The 17,384-nt window shown below is 51.9% G+C and overlaps 1 protein-coding gene across 3 annotated transcripts in view; it reads left to right on the top strand.

Annotated features, from left to right (window-relative positions):
* TBC1D22A (TBC1 domain family member 22A) overlaps nucleotides 1-17,384 on the top strand; it is a 326,523-nt gene that overhangs the window by 282,459 nt on the left and 26,680 nt on the right. For 2 of the 3 annotated variants that reach the window (XM_032646231.1, XM_032646232.1), the window contains one exon: nucleotides 10,016-10,111. The exons of the other annotated variant lie outside the window; for it this stretch is intronic. In XM_032646231.1, coding sequence (XP_032502122.1) covers nucleotides 10,016-10,111 — 96 coding nt within the window. The remainder of the gene's footprint in view (nucleotides 1-10,015; nucleotides 10,112-17,384) is intronic. 3 annotated transcript variants of the gene reach the window in all.

Below are 17,384 nucleotides of genomic sequence, written 5' to 3'. Positions count from 1 at the left end.
ATGCCTTTGATTTCATCCATAAAGGAGCCAGGCGTGTGCAGGCAACATAGCACTTGTGAACTTGTGGTGTGAGCACCCCCTCGCCTGATGTCTCTTGGAGGTGACGAGCGGCCCGTGCTCCAGGGGGCGCCGAGTGGCACACAGTCTGCTCCAAGCGCACGTGCTGGGGGAATGTGTGTCTGTCCTGAGGCCTGTGCCAACGTATTTAAATCAAAGCCATTGTTTGTTTGACTCTTAACTGGTTTTCGCTGGTGTGCCTTGTCTGCATTTAAGGATCAACTTCTCCCTTATGGCTCTGTGAGCTGCAGGAGCTTGTTGTTTCTGTTGTTGATTAATTGAATACCTAAACCAATCGTTCGTCAGTTAAAAGGACCTAGCAACACAGCACTGGAGAGTCCCTTTCAGAATTGAAGACGGATCGTGATCTGGGTAATGGTTAATTTTGTGTGTCAAGCAGGCTGGGCCACGATACCCAGCTATTTGGTCAAATATTATTCTGGATGTTTCTGTGAAGGTGTTGCTGGATGAGATCAACATTTACGTTGGTGGACTCTGAATAAAGCAAACTGCCCTCCATCACATGGGTGGGCCTCGTCTAATCAGCTGAAGGCCTGAATGAAACAGAGGCCAGCCTCCCCTGAGCAAGAAGCAGTTCTGCCTCCAGGAGGCCTCTGCAGTTCAGCTGCAGCCTCAGCTCTTCCCTGGGCCTGCAGCCTGCTGGGCTTCTCCAGCAGATTTTGGACTCTCCCAGCTTCTGTAGTCAGTCTCTTTATGCATATGTATGTGTGTGTGTGTGTGTGTGTGTGTATACACATATATATGTGTGTGTGTCCTGTTGTCCCAACACACACACATCCTTTTGGTGCTGTTTTTCCAGAGAACCCTGATACATCATCAACAAAGGAATAAACAGTTATTAGGAACGTAAAAGAATATTTCAGTATTCTTCGTTACCTCGTGCTAATTTTCCGGCTTTAAAACGTTCGCTTCAGTTGGGAATTGCTGACACAGCAGAGTGACAGCAGGTGGTCTCCCTTTCCCAGACCAGCCCTCCCTGTTGGATGAGCACCCAACCAGTGACTCCCGGAATGAAGTGGACTGGCCGTGACCTTTGTCATGTAGCCATTTGGAGTGTTCTCAGATGTGGACAGACACATGCCTGAATTATCTGGCGAGAGATAATAGATCAGTCGCTCTGAGGCTGGCTGGACGAGCACCAGCTCACTTATGCCTCAGGATTTGGCTCCGTAATGAAATGTGATTTACAGTCCCATGAGCAGCCCAGGCCCCAAACATGAGGGCGTCGGCGTGAATTTTAAGATGGCCGTGCTCTGCATTCCTGGTAGGTAATTGTGTAATGCACTGGCCTGGTGATGAATATTTCAAAGGAAATCATAGCAAAGATTTTGCTTGCACAGCTGAAGTTGGTGCACTCGGATCCGCACAAAGAATGGGAAACAATTCCTGTCGTCTGAATGGCCTCGGAAATCCATCTACATAAATACATGTACATAGGAAAGTCTCCTGTGCTAGGAGGCCATTCTGTTTTATCTCAGTGCCAGAAATTATAAGCAAAGTTTAATGATGGGATTAAAGGTGAACAGTTGTTCCTTTTATCACAGTTTCTCTATAACAGACAGAAGGAAAGCTGTTTCTTTGCCCGATTGCCTGCTTTTTGAAAAGTGTACTCCATATGTAAGTCATTTACATTCAGTTAATCGTGTAGTCATTTCAAACTTTCGTTTTGTCATTTTATAAGCAAAGCTAGATCCACTGTGGAACCTGACATGCAGTTTGAAGAAAACTCATGTTCGGAGCGCCCGGGTTTATCTTCCGCCTCTGGCCAGCAGCTGGAGGAGAGGGGAGAGGCCGGGTTGCCCCGGGGACAGCTCTTCTGCATTAAGTTCTCATCTTCTGAGCTTCTGTCAAAAATCAAGCCTTCTCTGTAAGAGTGTAAACATGCCAACAGCCCCGCTGGTTTAAGGGCAGAGGAAAGAGTCTCAGAAGGAAGGTCAAAGGGAAGACGGAGGGCAGTTAGGGGCTGCCCCCCGCCCCCTGTGCCTATGGCCCTGGGAGGAGACATGAGCAGGGGTTGCCCAAGGTCGTGGAGGTCAGAATCCACCTGAGGCCACAGTCTGAGTGACAGCGAGGTGGCTGGGGCCAGACAGGTGCCCCAGGCTGGGCTGGAGCCACAGGAATTAGTGGTCCCTCACCCAGTGACCCCAGAAAAGAGCACTGCAATTTAGTCTTCAGTCTGTTTCTTTTATTTTAATTATAAAAAGCCTTTCTAAAAAAAAAAAAAAAAAATCTATTGGAGTATAGTTGATTTAAAATGTTGTTAGTTTCTGCTGTACAGCAAAGTGAATCAGTTACACATATACATGTATCCACTCTTTTAGATTCTTTTCCCATATAGGTCATTTCAGAGTACTGAGTAGAGTTCCCTGTGCTGTACAGCAGGTCCTTATTAGTTATCTAAATTTTAAAAAGTCTGAAGTATACAGAAAGTGTAGCTAATAATCCAGTGAATGCCTGTGTACTTACTACACAGCTCTGTCAAATCTGACAGTTCGTTCTTCATTTTTGTTTCAGATAATTTATTACTTATTTAAAAATTAAATTTCACATCTGTCATTGAAGCTTCCTTCCTTATTCTCCAGAGGTGACCACAACATTGAAATTGGTTTTTATAATTTCTAAACATGCTTTTTTTTCATTTTCACCACATACATATATATCTATAAACAATAGTTATGATCTTGATGATATTCTGAAACTTTCTGTAAACGGCATCACACTTAAATATTCTTCTGTGACCTGCTTCTTGTGTTCCGCTTTATATTTCAATGCTTATTCATGGTGATGGGTGTAGCTGTCTTTCATTTATTTTCACTCTTTATAGTTTCACACTGTATGAATATGTTATAATCTATCCAGTCTCCTGTTGAAAGACATGTGAGTTGTTTCTAAGTTTTTTGCAGTTACAGACAGCGCTCGATCCTAACGTTCTTGTATGTGTCTCCTTATGCCCTGGTGTAGGAGATGCTCTGTTTAGGACAGGACTTTTCTGGGTTACAGGATGCAAACATCTCGATGTTACCAGGCTCTTCACAGCAGGTGCATCCCCCCACCCCTCCGCCCAGCATGTGCAGAATTCCTTTCAGCCCACATCCTCTCCTATACCCTGCAGTCCTCCCAATTTCTAGGCTTTGCCCATTTGAAAAACAAGAACTGACATCTTTCTTTTACCTGTCTTGCTCTGCACATCCCTGATTACCAGTGAATATAAGCAGCTTTTCCTATTTTTACTGACCACTTGAGGTCTGTTCACATCCTTGGCCCATTTTATAAATTAGGTAGTTTGTCTTTTTCTTATTGATTCTTAAGAGGATTAAAAAAATATGTGTGTGGGCTTCCCTGGTGGCGCAGTGGTTGAGAGTCTGCCTGCCGATGCAGGGGACACGGGTTCGTGTCCCGGTCTGGGAGGATCCCACATGCCGCGGAGCGGCTGGGCCCGTGAGCCATGGCCGCTGAGCCTGCACGTCCGGAGCCTGTGCTCCGCAACGGGAGAGGCCACGGCAGTGAGAGGCCCGCGTACCACAAAAAAAAAAAAAAAGTGTGTGTGTGTGTGTGTGTGTGTGTGTGTATACACACACACACACACACACATACTGGATACTGGATACAGTCCTTTGTCAGTCATATACGCACTGCAGATATCCTTTGCTAGTCTGTGCCTTATACCTTTACCTTAATTATAGTGCCTTTGTCAAACATAAGTTTTAAATTTTTGTGTTGTCAAATTTACTGATTTTTTTAAAAAATTGATGCCTACGCTCTTAAGGTTTTGCCTTGCAGGTTGCTTTGTAATCCACCTTGAATTGGGGCATATGTGTGGCATGAGGTAGGGACCTAATTTTACTTTCTCCATATGGCTAGCCAGTTATTTCAGTATCATTTATCAAATAATCCATCCTTCCCCAGCTGGTCTGCCTACCCTGTCTGCCAAAGACAAATACCCACATTACCACAGGCCTGTGCCTGGGGTCTCTGCTCGCCTGGCCCACCTGTCCTAGGCCCAGATCACATGGTCTTCATCAGTCTCACAGAATGTCTTGGGAGTGGATGCAGATCTTCCCCTTATCTGGCCATCTGTGGGGTTGTCTTGCTATTCTTGGCCCTTTGCTCTTCAACATCAACCTTCGAATATGCTTCATGTTCCACAAAAAAACATGGTTGGAATTTTTATTAGAAATACATTGATTTATAAATTACAATGAAAGGCAGTTGACATCTTTTCAGGTTTGAAATTTGTGTCCATTAACCCGGTGTATCTTCCTGTTTATTGGGTTTTCTTTGATGTCTTTCAGAGAACTTGAGCATCTCTCCCACGGCTGTCTTGCACTTATTTGGTGTGATACGTTCTTGGGTGCTTCCACCTCTCCCCCAGGGAAAAGCCTTCAGGGACGGGCCCCACACACCCAAAGGCTGCCCACCTGCCTGCAGTCCTGGCCTGTCAGGGTGTCCTTTCCTCTCCTCTGTCTGCCCTGGGAGGGGCTCTGAGTGCCGGGGGTCCCCTGCAGTGACGTGGGCATCCATCATCCTTCTCTTTGGAGCGGGGATTGGGTTTGCTGTCTGGTTTGCTAGACACAGTTGATTGGAGGTAATAAAAATCTGAAGACCTGAGATTTCAGATGTCTGATCCGACTGGAATGGGATTGGGGCTTTTAAATGGTCATTTTCAAGTGCATCTGGGGTCTTATGTGAATTGTCTTTTCCTCAGCTAGAGAGATTTATGATTTTTTTAAAATGGCATTTGTTATAGGACCGGTGTTTCTCTTTGACCCCCAGAATCCCCAGCCTCAGAACCCCGAGGGTGAGCTTTTTAGGAGGAGACTCTGCTAACAGGCTTGTTCTTCAGAGGTGATGGGCCGCCACGAAGGCAGAAGGCCTGCTTGTCGTCCTGGTGTACCGCTGGGTGGCCTTGCCAGCTCTCTGGCCTCCTTTCCCTCCCAAGTCGTCTGGAGCCTGGGGAGGTGGGAGATAAGGATTTGCAGCCTGGGCCCTGTGCGGTGGCGGCTGGAAGGCCTGGACTGGAGGGTCAGGCACCTCCCTAGAGCCTGCTCTGAAATGGCCGCAGCTGTGCGGCCCATCCCAGGGGGTCGGCGCCGTGGTCATCCAGCAGTGGCCCCTGCCCAGGGGGCTTCCCTGAAGGCGCATCCTCTTCCCTTGGAGAGCTCTCTGTGTGCTCGCCGGCTCCTCCCTGGGCTTGTTTCGAAACGACGGGTCCACGTGGCTGATTCTGCACCAGTCGGGAAGGTCCCGATTGCGTGTGTCAGATCCCAAAGATGACGGAGGCCCCCGTCCCGAGTGGGCACGGGTGGCGGGCCCTGCGATGAGTGGGCGTCCGCCGTGGAGAGCCTGCCTCCTGGGCTTGTCTCATCCGGGCAGCGATGGCGACGTTTATTGTCCAGGTGAAGCTTCATTAAAGCAGAAGCCCAGTTTCCATTAGGATATGAATGTTTTATTTATTAAATTGCTGTTTTAATATAATTTACCAAGTCATCGAAGACAAATAATCCACTTAAGCGAAGCTGTACAACTCCATTTTCCCCGAATGCTGTGTTCCTGTGAACGCGTGGCTTATACTGCACTCCGCTCGCCAGCTGGGGGTACCTTATGGGGACGCAGGATTCACAGCCCAACCTCCTGAATTCCGAGTGAGGATGGGTCCCAGGGCTGGCCTCAGGCCGACCTCTGCACTCCCCGGTTAAATAAAGGTTGTTAAGCAAATTAAGAGGCCCCTCCATCACAGGATACAGCGAAGGCTGCTGGTGTATTTCTCAAAAACGTAACTGCAAAGGAAGAGAGACTATGGTATAGGAGAAATCTGGAGAAAATGTAAATCGAGAGAGATAAGGGAGCAACATCAAAGCAGGCCTTCACCCAGGGGCACCTGCCAGTTAATTTCCAGGGCCTTCTGCCTGGTTGTAATGAGCCTCAGGCAGGAGACAAACCTGGAGCCTGTCCAGGGACTGAACAGGTGCTGCTGTTCGCCTTTCTTGGCCTTGGCCATGGAAGTTAAGGAAAAAGGAAGGAAAACACCTCCCTTCGGAATATCTGACCACAGTCCTGCATTCACATGAGTTTGGAGTCCCAATTCATGTTACTTGACTTACAAAATTTCAAGCTGAAAATTTAGTTGGAAGCAGACTTGGGATAATAGTGCCTTTAGGCTCTAGCAGAAGCAAGTACAAAGTTGTTCTTCCCCAAAGAAAGCCATCTTTGATACACGCCTCAAAGAATTCCAACAGGTAAAAGTTCCAAGGAACGTGTCGACGAAAAATTAATAGTCAACCTAAGAAAGAAATGGAGAATTTTATTCGAGCCAACTGAGGATAATAACCTGGGAGACAGTCTTTCAGAAGCTCTGAGGACTGTTCCTCCCGTTAGAAGTTAAAGCACAGTTGTATACATTTTCGAGAGAAGGAGTAATACTCCATCAAAGGACGTATTGACAGTTTACATAGTCCGGATCTGCACGTACAAGGCGAGTAGTAGGTCATCCTGATCCCTTACAGGATTAAGAAATGTTGTCTCCTAAGGAGTTACCTTGCTGGCGCCAGGAGAAAATTGCTCTCTGTGACGGAGCAGGCATGCCCGTGTCCTTTGGGAGGTCTGGTTCATGGGTAGCGTAGGGGCACAGTGCACACTAGAGAGGGGTGGTGGCCCAGACTGGCAGAGAGAATTTTATGTTAAAACATTTCTTGTCCTGCCTTAAAAATAATTTTATTTCATCAAACATAAGCTCCAAGAGGGGGAAAATCACTAAAGTACAAGAAGGCAGGCCACTAAGAGCAAGACTCAGCAGAGAAAACAAGCTGCAAGAAAGAGATCTACAAAGACTACAGGCTTTAAAGTGATCTGAGATGTGCTAGAAAATAAGTTTAACATGTTTAAAGTGATAAAAAGGAACATAGTGGATGAAAAAGGAGGAGGAAAGGGAAACTCGTGATTTACAAAGCAGGTCTGAGAAGAGAAGCAAGTCTCAAATTTAATGGGTGAGTTAAACAGGAATTGTGATACAGTTGGAGAGATGACTAGTAAATTGGAGGAAAGACTTGAAGAAAGTAATTCTCCCAGACAAACAAAGAGATGGAACATATAAAAAGAGGGGTTAAGTGAAATGCAGAGCAGAGTGAAAAGACCTGCCTAACCTGGGTTCTGAGAAAATGCAGCAAATGGCAGGGGGCAGATGGATGTTTGATAGGAGATAATGGGTGATAGTTTTCCAAAACTGATGAAAGCAGCCCATTCTCAGGATATCTCTAGCAGAATAAATATTATAAGGAAAATGCAAAACATCCAAGACAAAGAGGGTATCTCAAAAGCAGCCAGAAAGAAAAGTGTGATTTCCTGCAAGGGCATGACAAATAGATTGATAGCTTTTTAACAGTGGAGGCCGAAAGATGTCATTTTTAACATCTTTAAAAGTAATAACCAACAGTTCTATCTTTCAAGAATGAGAATGAAGTAAAGACATTTTTAGACGACAGCTGAAAGGGTTTACTGCCAGAAGACCTCTCATTAGAGGATCTTCTAGAGGTCGCATTTCGAGAAGGATCATGATTTTAGAAGAAATGTCTAGGTGCTGCAGATGCAGCAGAAGTTCCGAGAAAACCAGAATACTATGAACAGCCTTGTAGGTGGCAAATTCCTACAAACAGAAAAGTTTTCAAAAATTTTAAAAAGTCTGAAGTGTTTTATAATCATATGGCAATTGAATCAGGAATACAGACCTTTCCACAAAGAAGACATCATGCCCAGCCCATTTCTAGCCAACTTTCGAAGGACAGGTATCCCGGTCTCGTACAGACTCTGAGAAGAGGAGGAGGAGAGAGACAAACACGACCTTCGTGATTAAAGTAGACAAGGATGGTTCTAGAAGGGAACATGAGAGGCCAGTTTTCTGTAAGTGTGAGAGCAGAAATCCTAAACGAAAGCTCAGCAAACAGGGCCCAGCTGTGATTAAAAAATATAACTTACTGTGACCAAATTGAGTTTACTGGGAATGCAAGGTTGGTTCAGCATTAAAGAAACTCTGATACTAATGTAATTCACCATGTTCACAGATTAAAGGAAAACAATCTTATTGTCTCAGTTGATTCAGGAAAAGCATCTGATGAAATTCTGTAACCATCCATAAGAACTCTAGTAAATTAGGAATAGGAGGGCACCGACCTAACCTGCTACGCGTTATCTACACAAAGTTCTAGTGTGAAACAGCTTCCTTCTCCGGCATGTAAGGTGCAAAGCAGCGGCCGGGTCGCTGTTAAGTCAGGAAGCAGAAGGCGAGGATGCCGCCACACTGCAGCAGCTCTGCTCGACCTGCCGATGCCGGCTCGGCCAGCACAGGGCAGCGGGACGCAGAAGCACACTCCCGTCTCTGGCTTTATCTCCTCAGCACCCTCTAACACTCCGGGCAGTGTGACCTGCCAGTGACCTCCATGTGGCTAAACCCAGTGGTCAGTCACCTCCCCAGGCTCGTGTTACCTGACCCTCTGGCAGCACCTCACACTCCTCCCAGCTCCCTGCTCGTTCCGTTAGGCCCTCAGTGTAAACTTGTGGCCTGGACCGTGGGGTCACATCCTCTTGCACTTGTAACAGGGAAGAGCCAATTCTGACTACACGTTGCATCTGTTTCTTTTACTTTAACCTTTGTTTTCCACTGCTTTTGTTCACTCAGAGGATACTGTCTATACACAGTGGCCTGCCTTGGGGAACCGTGCCCCCTGAATGTTAAATCAAAGTGCCTTTGTTCAGGGAAACATCCGGACCCTGTTCCACCTGTGGATGGCTGGCTACAAGAAAGAAGAAATCGACACATCCCCTCCCTGAGGCTGGCCATTATTCCAGGGGATATTTGCAAAACTTATGGCCCTTTCACTTTACTTCTCATCTCCTCCTCCTCTCCGTTCTATAAAAGAAACTGGCATCCAAACCCCGATAAGATGGTTTTACAAAGACACTAGTCTGCTATCTCCTCAGTCTGCTGGCTTTCCAAATAAAGTCATATTCCCTGCCTCAACACCTCGTCTCCGATTTATTGGCCTGTCGTGCGGCGAGCAGAGCCAGCTTGGACTCGGTAACACACCCTGGACTCATCCGTCCCACTGCCTGCCTGGCGGCTCCACTCGGGTGCCTAGCAGGTGCGTGTCCACAGGACAGACTCACGGCCTTCCCATCAACACACTTTCTCCTGCACCCTTTCCCACAAACCTCTCCTCCTCTTAGGAAACGGCGGCTTCCTCTTTGCGCTTGTTCAGGCCAGGGACGTTGATGTTATCCTTGGTTCCTCCTTGTCTCCTACCCCATAGGTCCCGCATTCATCAGCGTATTTTGTTGGCTCAACCGTCAGACCATCTAGCATCTGACCTCTTTTCACAGCTGTGCTGAACCCCCTTGTCCCAACTCACTAACAAGTTGGAATTTTATGATTTCCGTGGTCTTCTATCCCATCTCCCTGGGTCTGCCTCTCCCCACCCTGCCCACTGCCAGGTCTGTCCTGGCAGCGCGGGGAGCAGTGAGGAGGGGTGCAGGTGACCACTCGGGGGGAACGCAGCATGCTTGCTGCCCCACACTTCCGGTCAGCATCGTTTCCGGGCGGTGCCCGGGCCGGACGCCTGCTCTGCTCTTGCCTCTCGTTCAGGGCTGAGTGATCGGCCTCTGTGGGGAAAACGGGTCCCTTCTCACGGGGTGCATAGAATGGGGGCCCCTCGGACTGGCCTTTTATCGTTGCTGCCCATCACCCGTGCAAGAAAGCAAACGAGCACCCGGTCGCCGGGCACATCCGCTGTGTCCCGCTGCCCAATTAGAGAGAAAATTGTCCTTATTTTAATGAGATGAGAATCAGAAACGGAGGCCTTGAGTGAAAAAGCGAGCAAGCCGGCGCCGCTCTGTGTTCCTGGCCGGCCTGTCTGGGCTGCACGCTGACCTCGGCTGTTCTCTCTTGCAGTCGGAACCCGAGGGCTTCGCGCATTTCCACCTGTACGTGTGTGCTGCTTTTCTCGTGAGATGGAGGAAAGAAATACTGGGAGAACGAGATTTTCAAGTAAGTAAATGCCTTTTCAGAAGAACTCGAGTGTGATTTCCTGCTGGGAGAGAGGTGTATTAGATTTAGTTCACAGGGTTATTTGTGGAGGAGCTTGGAGACGGGCTGCCTGAGGTCACCGCTGACCTGCTGCCTGAGACTCCACGGCCGCGGGCACAGATCACGTGGGGCCTGGGCTCTGCCGACGCTGGCCTTATTAAACGTGCTGTCGTGGACTCCAGGAGGTACCTCCTGAGCCGGCCGGTGTGTGTCCTCAGCAGCATGGCCCGGGGGCTCCTGGGAGCCTCCTGGGAGCCTCGTGGCAGCCGTGGGGAGTGGGCGTTAGGGAAGGGGCTGGCCGCGTGATCGCATGGCCTGGCTGCCCGGCACTTGGTAGCTGTGTGACCCAGGGGTGGTTGCTAGCCTCTCTGAGCCACGTTTCCTCAGCGGTTCCGTGGGAGAGCTACACTCGCCCCCATCCATCAGAGGCTCTGTGCTCGACCCAGGGGCTCCAGGTGGGCCGATCCCCCACCCCGTCCCCGCCCCCAGGTGTGCCTGTGCGGTGGTACTGTGGGCAGTGTTGACCCCTGGGAGGGCGGGCCGCCTGGGGTGCAGTGAGGAGATACCAGCGGAGGGGACCAGGAACCAGGCTCTGCCCCTCACTGTCTGGGGGTCACTCTCTGGCTGCTTCACCTCCTCGAGCCCCTCATCTTTCAGGTGAGGGGACAGGGAAGGAGGCCCTGTTGTCCCAGGCCACAGTGTGGTGACACTGGGCAGCTCGCTTGGCCCGTGGCCCCTCAGCTCCCATGCTTGTCAGACGCTCTGAGGACCCTGCTCCACCCGCCGAGGGCCGTGGGAAGCCACCCAGCCCTGCCGCAGCGCCCAGGCGCTTTCCATCTCGGCCACCAGGAGACGTTGGACGGGGAGGGCCTCTGTCCGGGCCAGCAGAGCCCAGCGCCCAGCCTGCCCCGCCCCGAGGTGCTAGATGGCGAGACCTGGTCCCTTTTCTCATCCCGGCTCCTGCCCTTGCTGTCAGCACAGGCCCGGCCGTGCCCGCGGGAGCCACGCTGTGGGAGCCTGGCTCCAGGGCGGCCTTCGCCCCGCCCTGCCTCTTCCCACCTCCGGTTGCTGTCTGTGAACTGGGGAGAAGGCAGCCTCCTGCCCTGCCCCCTTGCGCTCGTGGGAGGCCTGCGGCCCCCGGGGTCACTCTGCATTGGGCACGTGGCAGTGCCGAGAGAGCCCGGCGCCGGCCTGCGTCGCCGAGTGACAGGGGATGACCGCGGGCAGCCGACAGGGCCCCCCGAGGGCCCGCTGTCCATGGAGGTGCGGGGGAGCCCACAGGCCGGCCGGGCCGTTGGTTGGAAGGGAGAAGGGCCCCGCCTCCCTGGTGACCCGGGCCAGCGTCCACACCTGCGCCCGGCCAGCTCTCACCTGGACGACAGGTGATGCAGGTGCCCGAGTCCCCCAGGCTGACGGTGGCTCAGATGTCGCTGCGTCAGTTACGCTGGGACTTCTCTGGTTGGGGAAACGGTTCCGGGAGGCCCCGGCCAGGCATCACTGCCCTCGCGGGGCCCGCACCTGGTGGGGGTCGGTGGTTCGGAAAGAGTATAGGGAGTGCGCTGAGCCCAAGGCTCGTCATTGTCCCAGGAACCGCTCGTGACCCCCAGCGCTGGGTGGCCCCTGAGCCTCACGTGCCTGAGAAATGGCCCTTGCCCACCGGCGTGAGTCCCAGCTAGGGATAGGGACCTGAAGCTGGCAGTGACCTCGTGCAAAGGGTCCTGCCCTGCGTTTCTTCCTGCTGCTCCACAAACAGGGACGGTGCTGCCAGGGTCCAGGGCCACCAGGAGCAGCCCTGGACGCGAGGGTCCCTGAGCTGGGTGGGAGGACGTGCCCACGGGTGGGTGGTGCTGGGCCGCCCCGCTTGGCCTTCCTGTCTTCCCGCCCTACGCGCAGGAGCCCGTGGAGGGCTGCCCAGGGCTCTGCAGTGTGGCCGCCCCACCTGACGTGACTGCGTCCCTGGTGGCCTTGGAAGACGTGAAGACGAGCCCCTTGCCCATCGCTCGCTCTCGTGTTGCTTTCTGGCCAGGGATGCTGCCCTGTTGTAACTGGAGGGTGCTACTAGGCGGCTGGTTAGAACGCTTTGCTGGCCTCCCAGGGCCCTGCTCTCTTAACTCGAGGCTCACCGAAGCCAGGGGACAAGCGCGGCACAGCAGCTGGTGCGCCAGACCTCGGAGGAGCCATGAGGTTGATTCTCCCCCAAACTCAGGCCTGGATGTCATAGGGTTGGATGCAGGGCGTGTTGTGAACACACTGCATTGTGGGGAATTGAACTGAATGGGAAAGCAAACAAGAAGAGAAAACAAATTAAATAAAGCACCTTTGGAGCCCTGGTGGGCACGGGGCAATTGCGTGTGCAATTGTGGCATTTTAGGAACATGATTCTGTGTGCACGGAAGACAGCTTGAGAGTCCCGCAGTGGAACATCCATGGAAGGGGCTTTAAAGACCCTCAGTCTCTGCAGAGTTGGGAAATGGCACGCTGCTGTGTCATCTCCGTGGGAACAGTCATTTCCTGAGGGGCGTCTTCAGGAGGAAGACAGAGTCCTCCTAGCGTTCAGCACGCCCAGCGGTGTGGGTGCTTTTGGTGGAGTGCGGTGGGGGGCATGGGCTTGGCTTCCTGCGTCCAGTTCCCAGAAGCTCAGTGAAGTTGAGGTCCCACCTCTTCTCATGTGCTTCGGCTTCTGAGACCTGCCCAGCCCAGGGGTCTGGTTGTGTCCAGTTCTGTGGACCTACGGGAGGGTCGCTGGGTCATCTGGTTGGAGAGAGGCACCTCCCGGAGTGGACAGTCACTCCTGCCCTGAGATCTGGTGCCCCAGGGACCTTGTACTTGTCCCCGAGGATTCGCTGTCCCCCGGGCAGACCTTGTGCCGTCCGTCCTGCAGGTGACGGGTCCCCAACTCTGCCCGAATGCAGCCCGCAGGTGCCGCACCCTGGGTGTCCGAAGCCGGCCTCTTCCCCCAGGCCCCTGTTCCCACCCCACCAGCCACGGAGGTCCCAGCCTCAGCGCCCGCAGCCTGATTCTCCCCGGATGCCTTTTTCTAACCAGATTCTGTAGGGCCAGTGGGGGAAGGAGCCCCCCTGTGCCCAGTCTTGTGTCCCCTGGCAGTGCGGCTGGCATGCTGACCTGGTCCCTCCCCTCTGTGGGGTGCCCCACAGTAAGAACTTGGGGCCCGGAGAGGACGGGTGCACGTGGCTGAAGATGCCTTTGAAGGGCTGGGCTCAGGTCCCGAGCCAGAGCTGCCACGTGCCCCTGATCGTTCCTCCTCTCCGGCGGGGATGCAGGTGCGCTGGAGGTGCTGGCCTTACCGGGTTCTTTGTCTGATTCATAAGGGCAGCTTATAAAACAGTTGGTAATGCGCAACCCTAGAAAATCATTCTAGTTTATCCCCCCAAAGTCTGAGCTGCTTAGTTTGTCCTGGTGTCCCAGGACATCGGAGGTCCGACAGCCCCTGTGCGGGCCCCCGGTCCTCATTCACAGCCCGCAGAGCCTGGTTCGCCCTGGCCCTGCTGCTTGGTGGGGAGGGCAGCACCCAGGGGGGATCATTGCTACCCCACTGCCTCCCTGGGGTGACCCGGCAGCGTGGCTGCAGAGGTGCTTTGTGACATGGAAGTTTCTCCCCGCGTAGGAGCTGTCATCGTGCTTCTGGATTTAGAAGAGGCCAAGTCCCTTAGATGCAAAAGAGGCAGCAGCATACCGTGCTTTGTTTTTCAGAGGAGACAAAGCAATTAATTGTGGTAAACAGAGCATGGAACTTCCAGTGCAATCAGGGGCCTTCTCTGCGGGGACCTCGGGAGCTCAGAGGTCTGTAAATATTTCTGAGAAGGTAATCGGCTGCTGCATATTTGCTGGTGAACGACGAGCCTCATGGGGAGAAACGGCTTCCCATGCACGCGTGGTGGCCGCCAGCCCCGAGAGGCTGTGAGCCCGGGGTGAGGCCGGGTGTAGGACCCCGCCTGGAAACCCCAGCCGGTCCACGGAGGGGGCTCAGTGTGTGTGGTGGCTGCCGTGCCCCGCACCCCTGGAGCTGGGGCCCCCTCTCGTGCAGGCCCTTCCCCTTGTCTCCTGTGATCGCAGGTTGCCGCTCGGTGGGGACCAGGTGGGGACAGGCAGGGGCAGTGCCCAGTGGGAGGCCTCTGTCTGCTCTGATGTCCTTGGCCCCTCTGATGTCCCCTCAGGCCCTCCCTCTGCCCTGGGCCCTGTGCTGTCTGTCACGAGACTCCGTTTCCACGCACGGGGGGCTGGGCTGGCTGGGGGTGGACTGGGCAGGGACAGCAGGGCGTTGTGTATTGTGAGGCCAGGGGTCAGGGATGGGAGTAATAAATCAGGTGCGGGAGCAGGTTGGGGAGCTAGAACCAAGGACCCGGATCTAGAGCGGATCAGGTACCGGCCTGTTCTGCAAGGGAAGGAAGTTAGTGAAGCTGGGGCTGAGCGTGTGGGGTCGGGGTGTGGGTGGTGATCAGGAGAGGAGCCTGAGAGGGCACGAGGGAGCCAGGCGGCTTCCTTAACAGGGCAGGGGAGCCAGGGGTGGGAACGGACCTGGTGCAGTAGGAGGCGGGGCCGTAAGGCTGGAGGAGGAGCCCTAAGGGGGCGGGGGCGGGGGCGGGACCTGGGGTGGGAGGTGGACACGCCCACAGGGTGTGAGACACGTGGAACCTAGAGGGACGGGTGGGCAGCCCACGCAGACTCGGGGACAGCGAGGTTGGCGGTCTTCCCCTTGACTTCGAGGGGGAAGCGGCCACAGTCTGCAGCGCGGCCCGCGGCTCAGAGGTGCCTCTGCTGTTAGACATTGTCTGGCTCTGGGGTGTTGGACGCGGTGGTCCACGCCTCACTTTGTCAAAGTCTCCCTCTGTCTGCAGGTTAAACCTGAGTCTAAAACTTTACAAACAGAAAGACATCGAATGGAGCAGCCGCAGGACGAGGCTCAGAATATTTGATGAGGATAAAAAATGAGGCTGCTGTGGGTCTGACGGCTTAAAAGCTCTGGGTAGGATCTGAATTCAGATCCTACAGAGATCCTACAGAGATGCATCTGTTTTTAAGAGTTTGTGGAGCATTTACAAAATTAATCGTCTGATCTAGATCATAAAAATTGTCAAAATCTGAAAAACCAGAATAATACGGACTGCATTTGCTGAGCATAATCCTTTAAAACTAGATAATAAAGTTAAACCTGAGTAATGAAGCATTTGGAAATTAGAGAGCCCTCTTCAAAATACATGGGTCAAGATGAAAGTGATCCTGTAATTATAGAATAAATTTAGAAACATATGGGACCTTAGAGACTCCGCGTTACTGTCTGTGAAGTTCACATTTGCAGTTCTTCGTCCCTTTCTTCTATCAGTGAACCTCAATCAGGCCCATCACAAAATATTTCAAACGCCCTAATAATTGGTGACCGGCAAAGGGAAGAAAAAAAAAATGCGTGGGGTGTGGCCTGTGCTGGGCTTGTAAACAAATTCATGGGCGAAATGCCTTTTATTATTTAAAAACATTTTTTTTTAAAAGCCTAGTAACTCTTTAACTGAAGTAGTTAGAGATGGAAAAATAAAGTCAGCTTATGATAAAAGGCGGTGAAGGAACCAACGATAAAGTAAATGAATGGCTTAGGAAGTGCGTCGATGAGCATCTCCTCACGCCCTCCCCGCTGGAGCCCCGCAGAGCCCGCCTCCCTCCAGGAGCTGATGGAAGCCCAGGCCCAAGGTTGGTACTGGGGCAGGTGGTGGAGGCACACTCTGCCCACCAAAATTCCAGATCCCGGAAGGACAGCCAGTGCTCACTGTGCGTCATGTGGCTGGTGCAGGCAGGTTTGGCAGGCTGGCCCCGGAGACACAGCTCCAGCTCTCAGGAGCCAAGCTCCAGATGCCAGCCAGGCCCCCCAAGGTCAGGGCAGCTGTGTGCACGCCTCCCTGCTCACTGTTGTTGTAACATCCTAGCAGTAAACCAGCGGCATCAAGGCACGGGGGGTCTTAAGAGATTCAGTAGCTTCTCCTGAGTTTAATAGAAAGGAAGAACCAACCCTACTCTTTTTTTTTTTTTTTTTTTAATTTTATTTATTTTTGGCTGTGTTGGGTCTTCGTTTCTGTGCGAGGGCTTTCTCTGGTTGCGGCAAGTGGGGGCCACTCTTCGTCGCGGTGCGCAGGCCTCTCACTGTCGCGGCCTCTCTTGTTGCAGAGCACAGGCTCCAGACGCGCAGGCTCAGTAGTTGTGGCTCACGGGCCTAGTTGCTCTGCGGCATGTGGGATCTTCCCAGACCAGAGCTCGAACCCATATCCCCTGAATTGGCAGGCGGACTCCCAACCACTGCGCCACCAGGGAAGCCCGAGAGCCTTACCTTTGATCCGGTAATTCCCCTTGCTTATAATTACGGGAAAACAAATCGTCAACAGCCTGAATATCCAACGTTGGCAGAAGAGTGCCCTGGATTATCGTACGTTGCTGTTGAAATATTTTCTAACTACCAAAAATCACATCTTCAAGTAGTAGTCACTGATGTTAGAAAGTGCCTCAGGATGTTTCCCTGTGGGGGGAGAAGTGCGATCCGCAATCACACACACACACACGTCTGTATATGTCCATGCATGTAAAGCACACACCCTCTTATGTATGTATAAAACACGCATGTCTATATATACACGTGTACAAGCACATACATGTACACACACGTAAGATGCACACATGAGCTATACATGCAAACATAACCTGCATATGTATATAAAATATGTGTACATGTGCTCAACATTACAAATCTATACACTACACATATAGGGAACACACCGACATGTGTACATATATATATAATGCATACATATATTTACATGTGTATATACGTGTAGAATGCATACATATGTTTACATGTGTATATACGTGTAGAAATGATCCCAAGTTTGCTTGTCTTATATGCGCAATAAGGAGACTTAGCAGGGACTTCCCTGGTGGTCCAGTGGCTAAGACTCCACGCTGCCCTTGCAGGGGCCCAGGTTCAGTCCCTGGTCAGGGAACTAGATCCCACATGCTGCCACTAAGACCCGGCACAGCCAAATAAGTAATAAAATAAATAAATAAATAAAAATTTAAAAAAGACTTAACAGAAGCAGGTCACGGTGTCTGCATCATTTAGTTTAGGTTGGTAGAATTACAGACATTTTAATTTTCCTGTTTGGATGTCTGTTGTATTTTCCACGTCTTCTCAGTGAGTAGTCAGCATGGTTTTCTCACCCGGGTTCATTCCCGCCGT

Source organism: Phocoena sinus, chromosome 10, assembly GCF_008692025.1.
Source record: "Phocoena sinus isolate mPhoSin1 chromosome 10, mPhoSin1.pri, whole genome shotgun sequence".
In the NCBI taxonomy this organism is placed as follows: Eukaryota; Metazoa; Chordata; class Mammalia; order Artiodactyla; family Phocoenidae; genus Phocoena; species Phocoena sinus.
The sequence above is the reverse complement of the archived record's forward strand: the minus strand, read 5'-3'. Positions and strand labels throughout refer to the sequence as shown.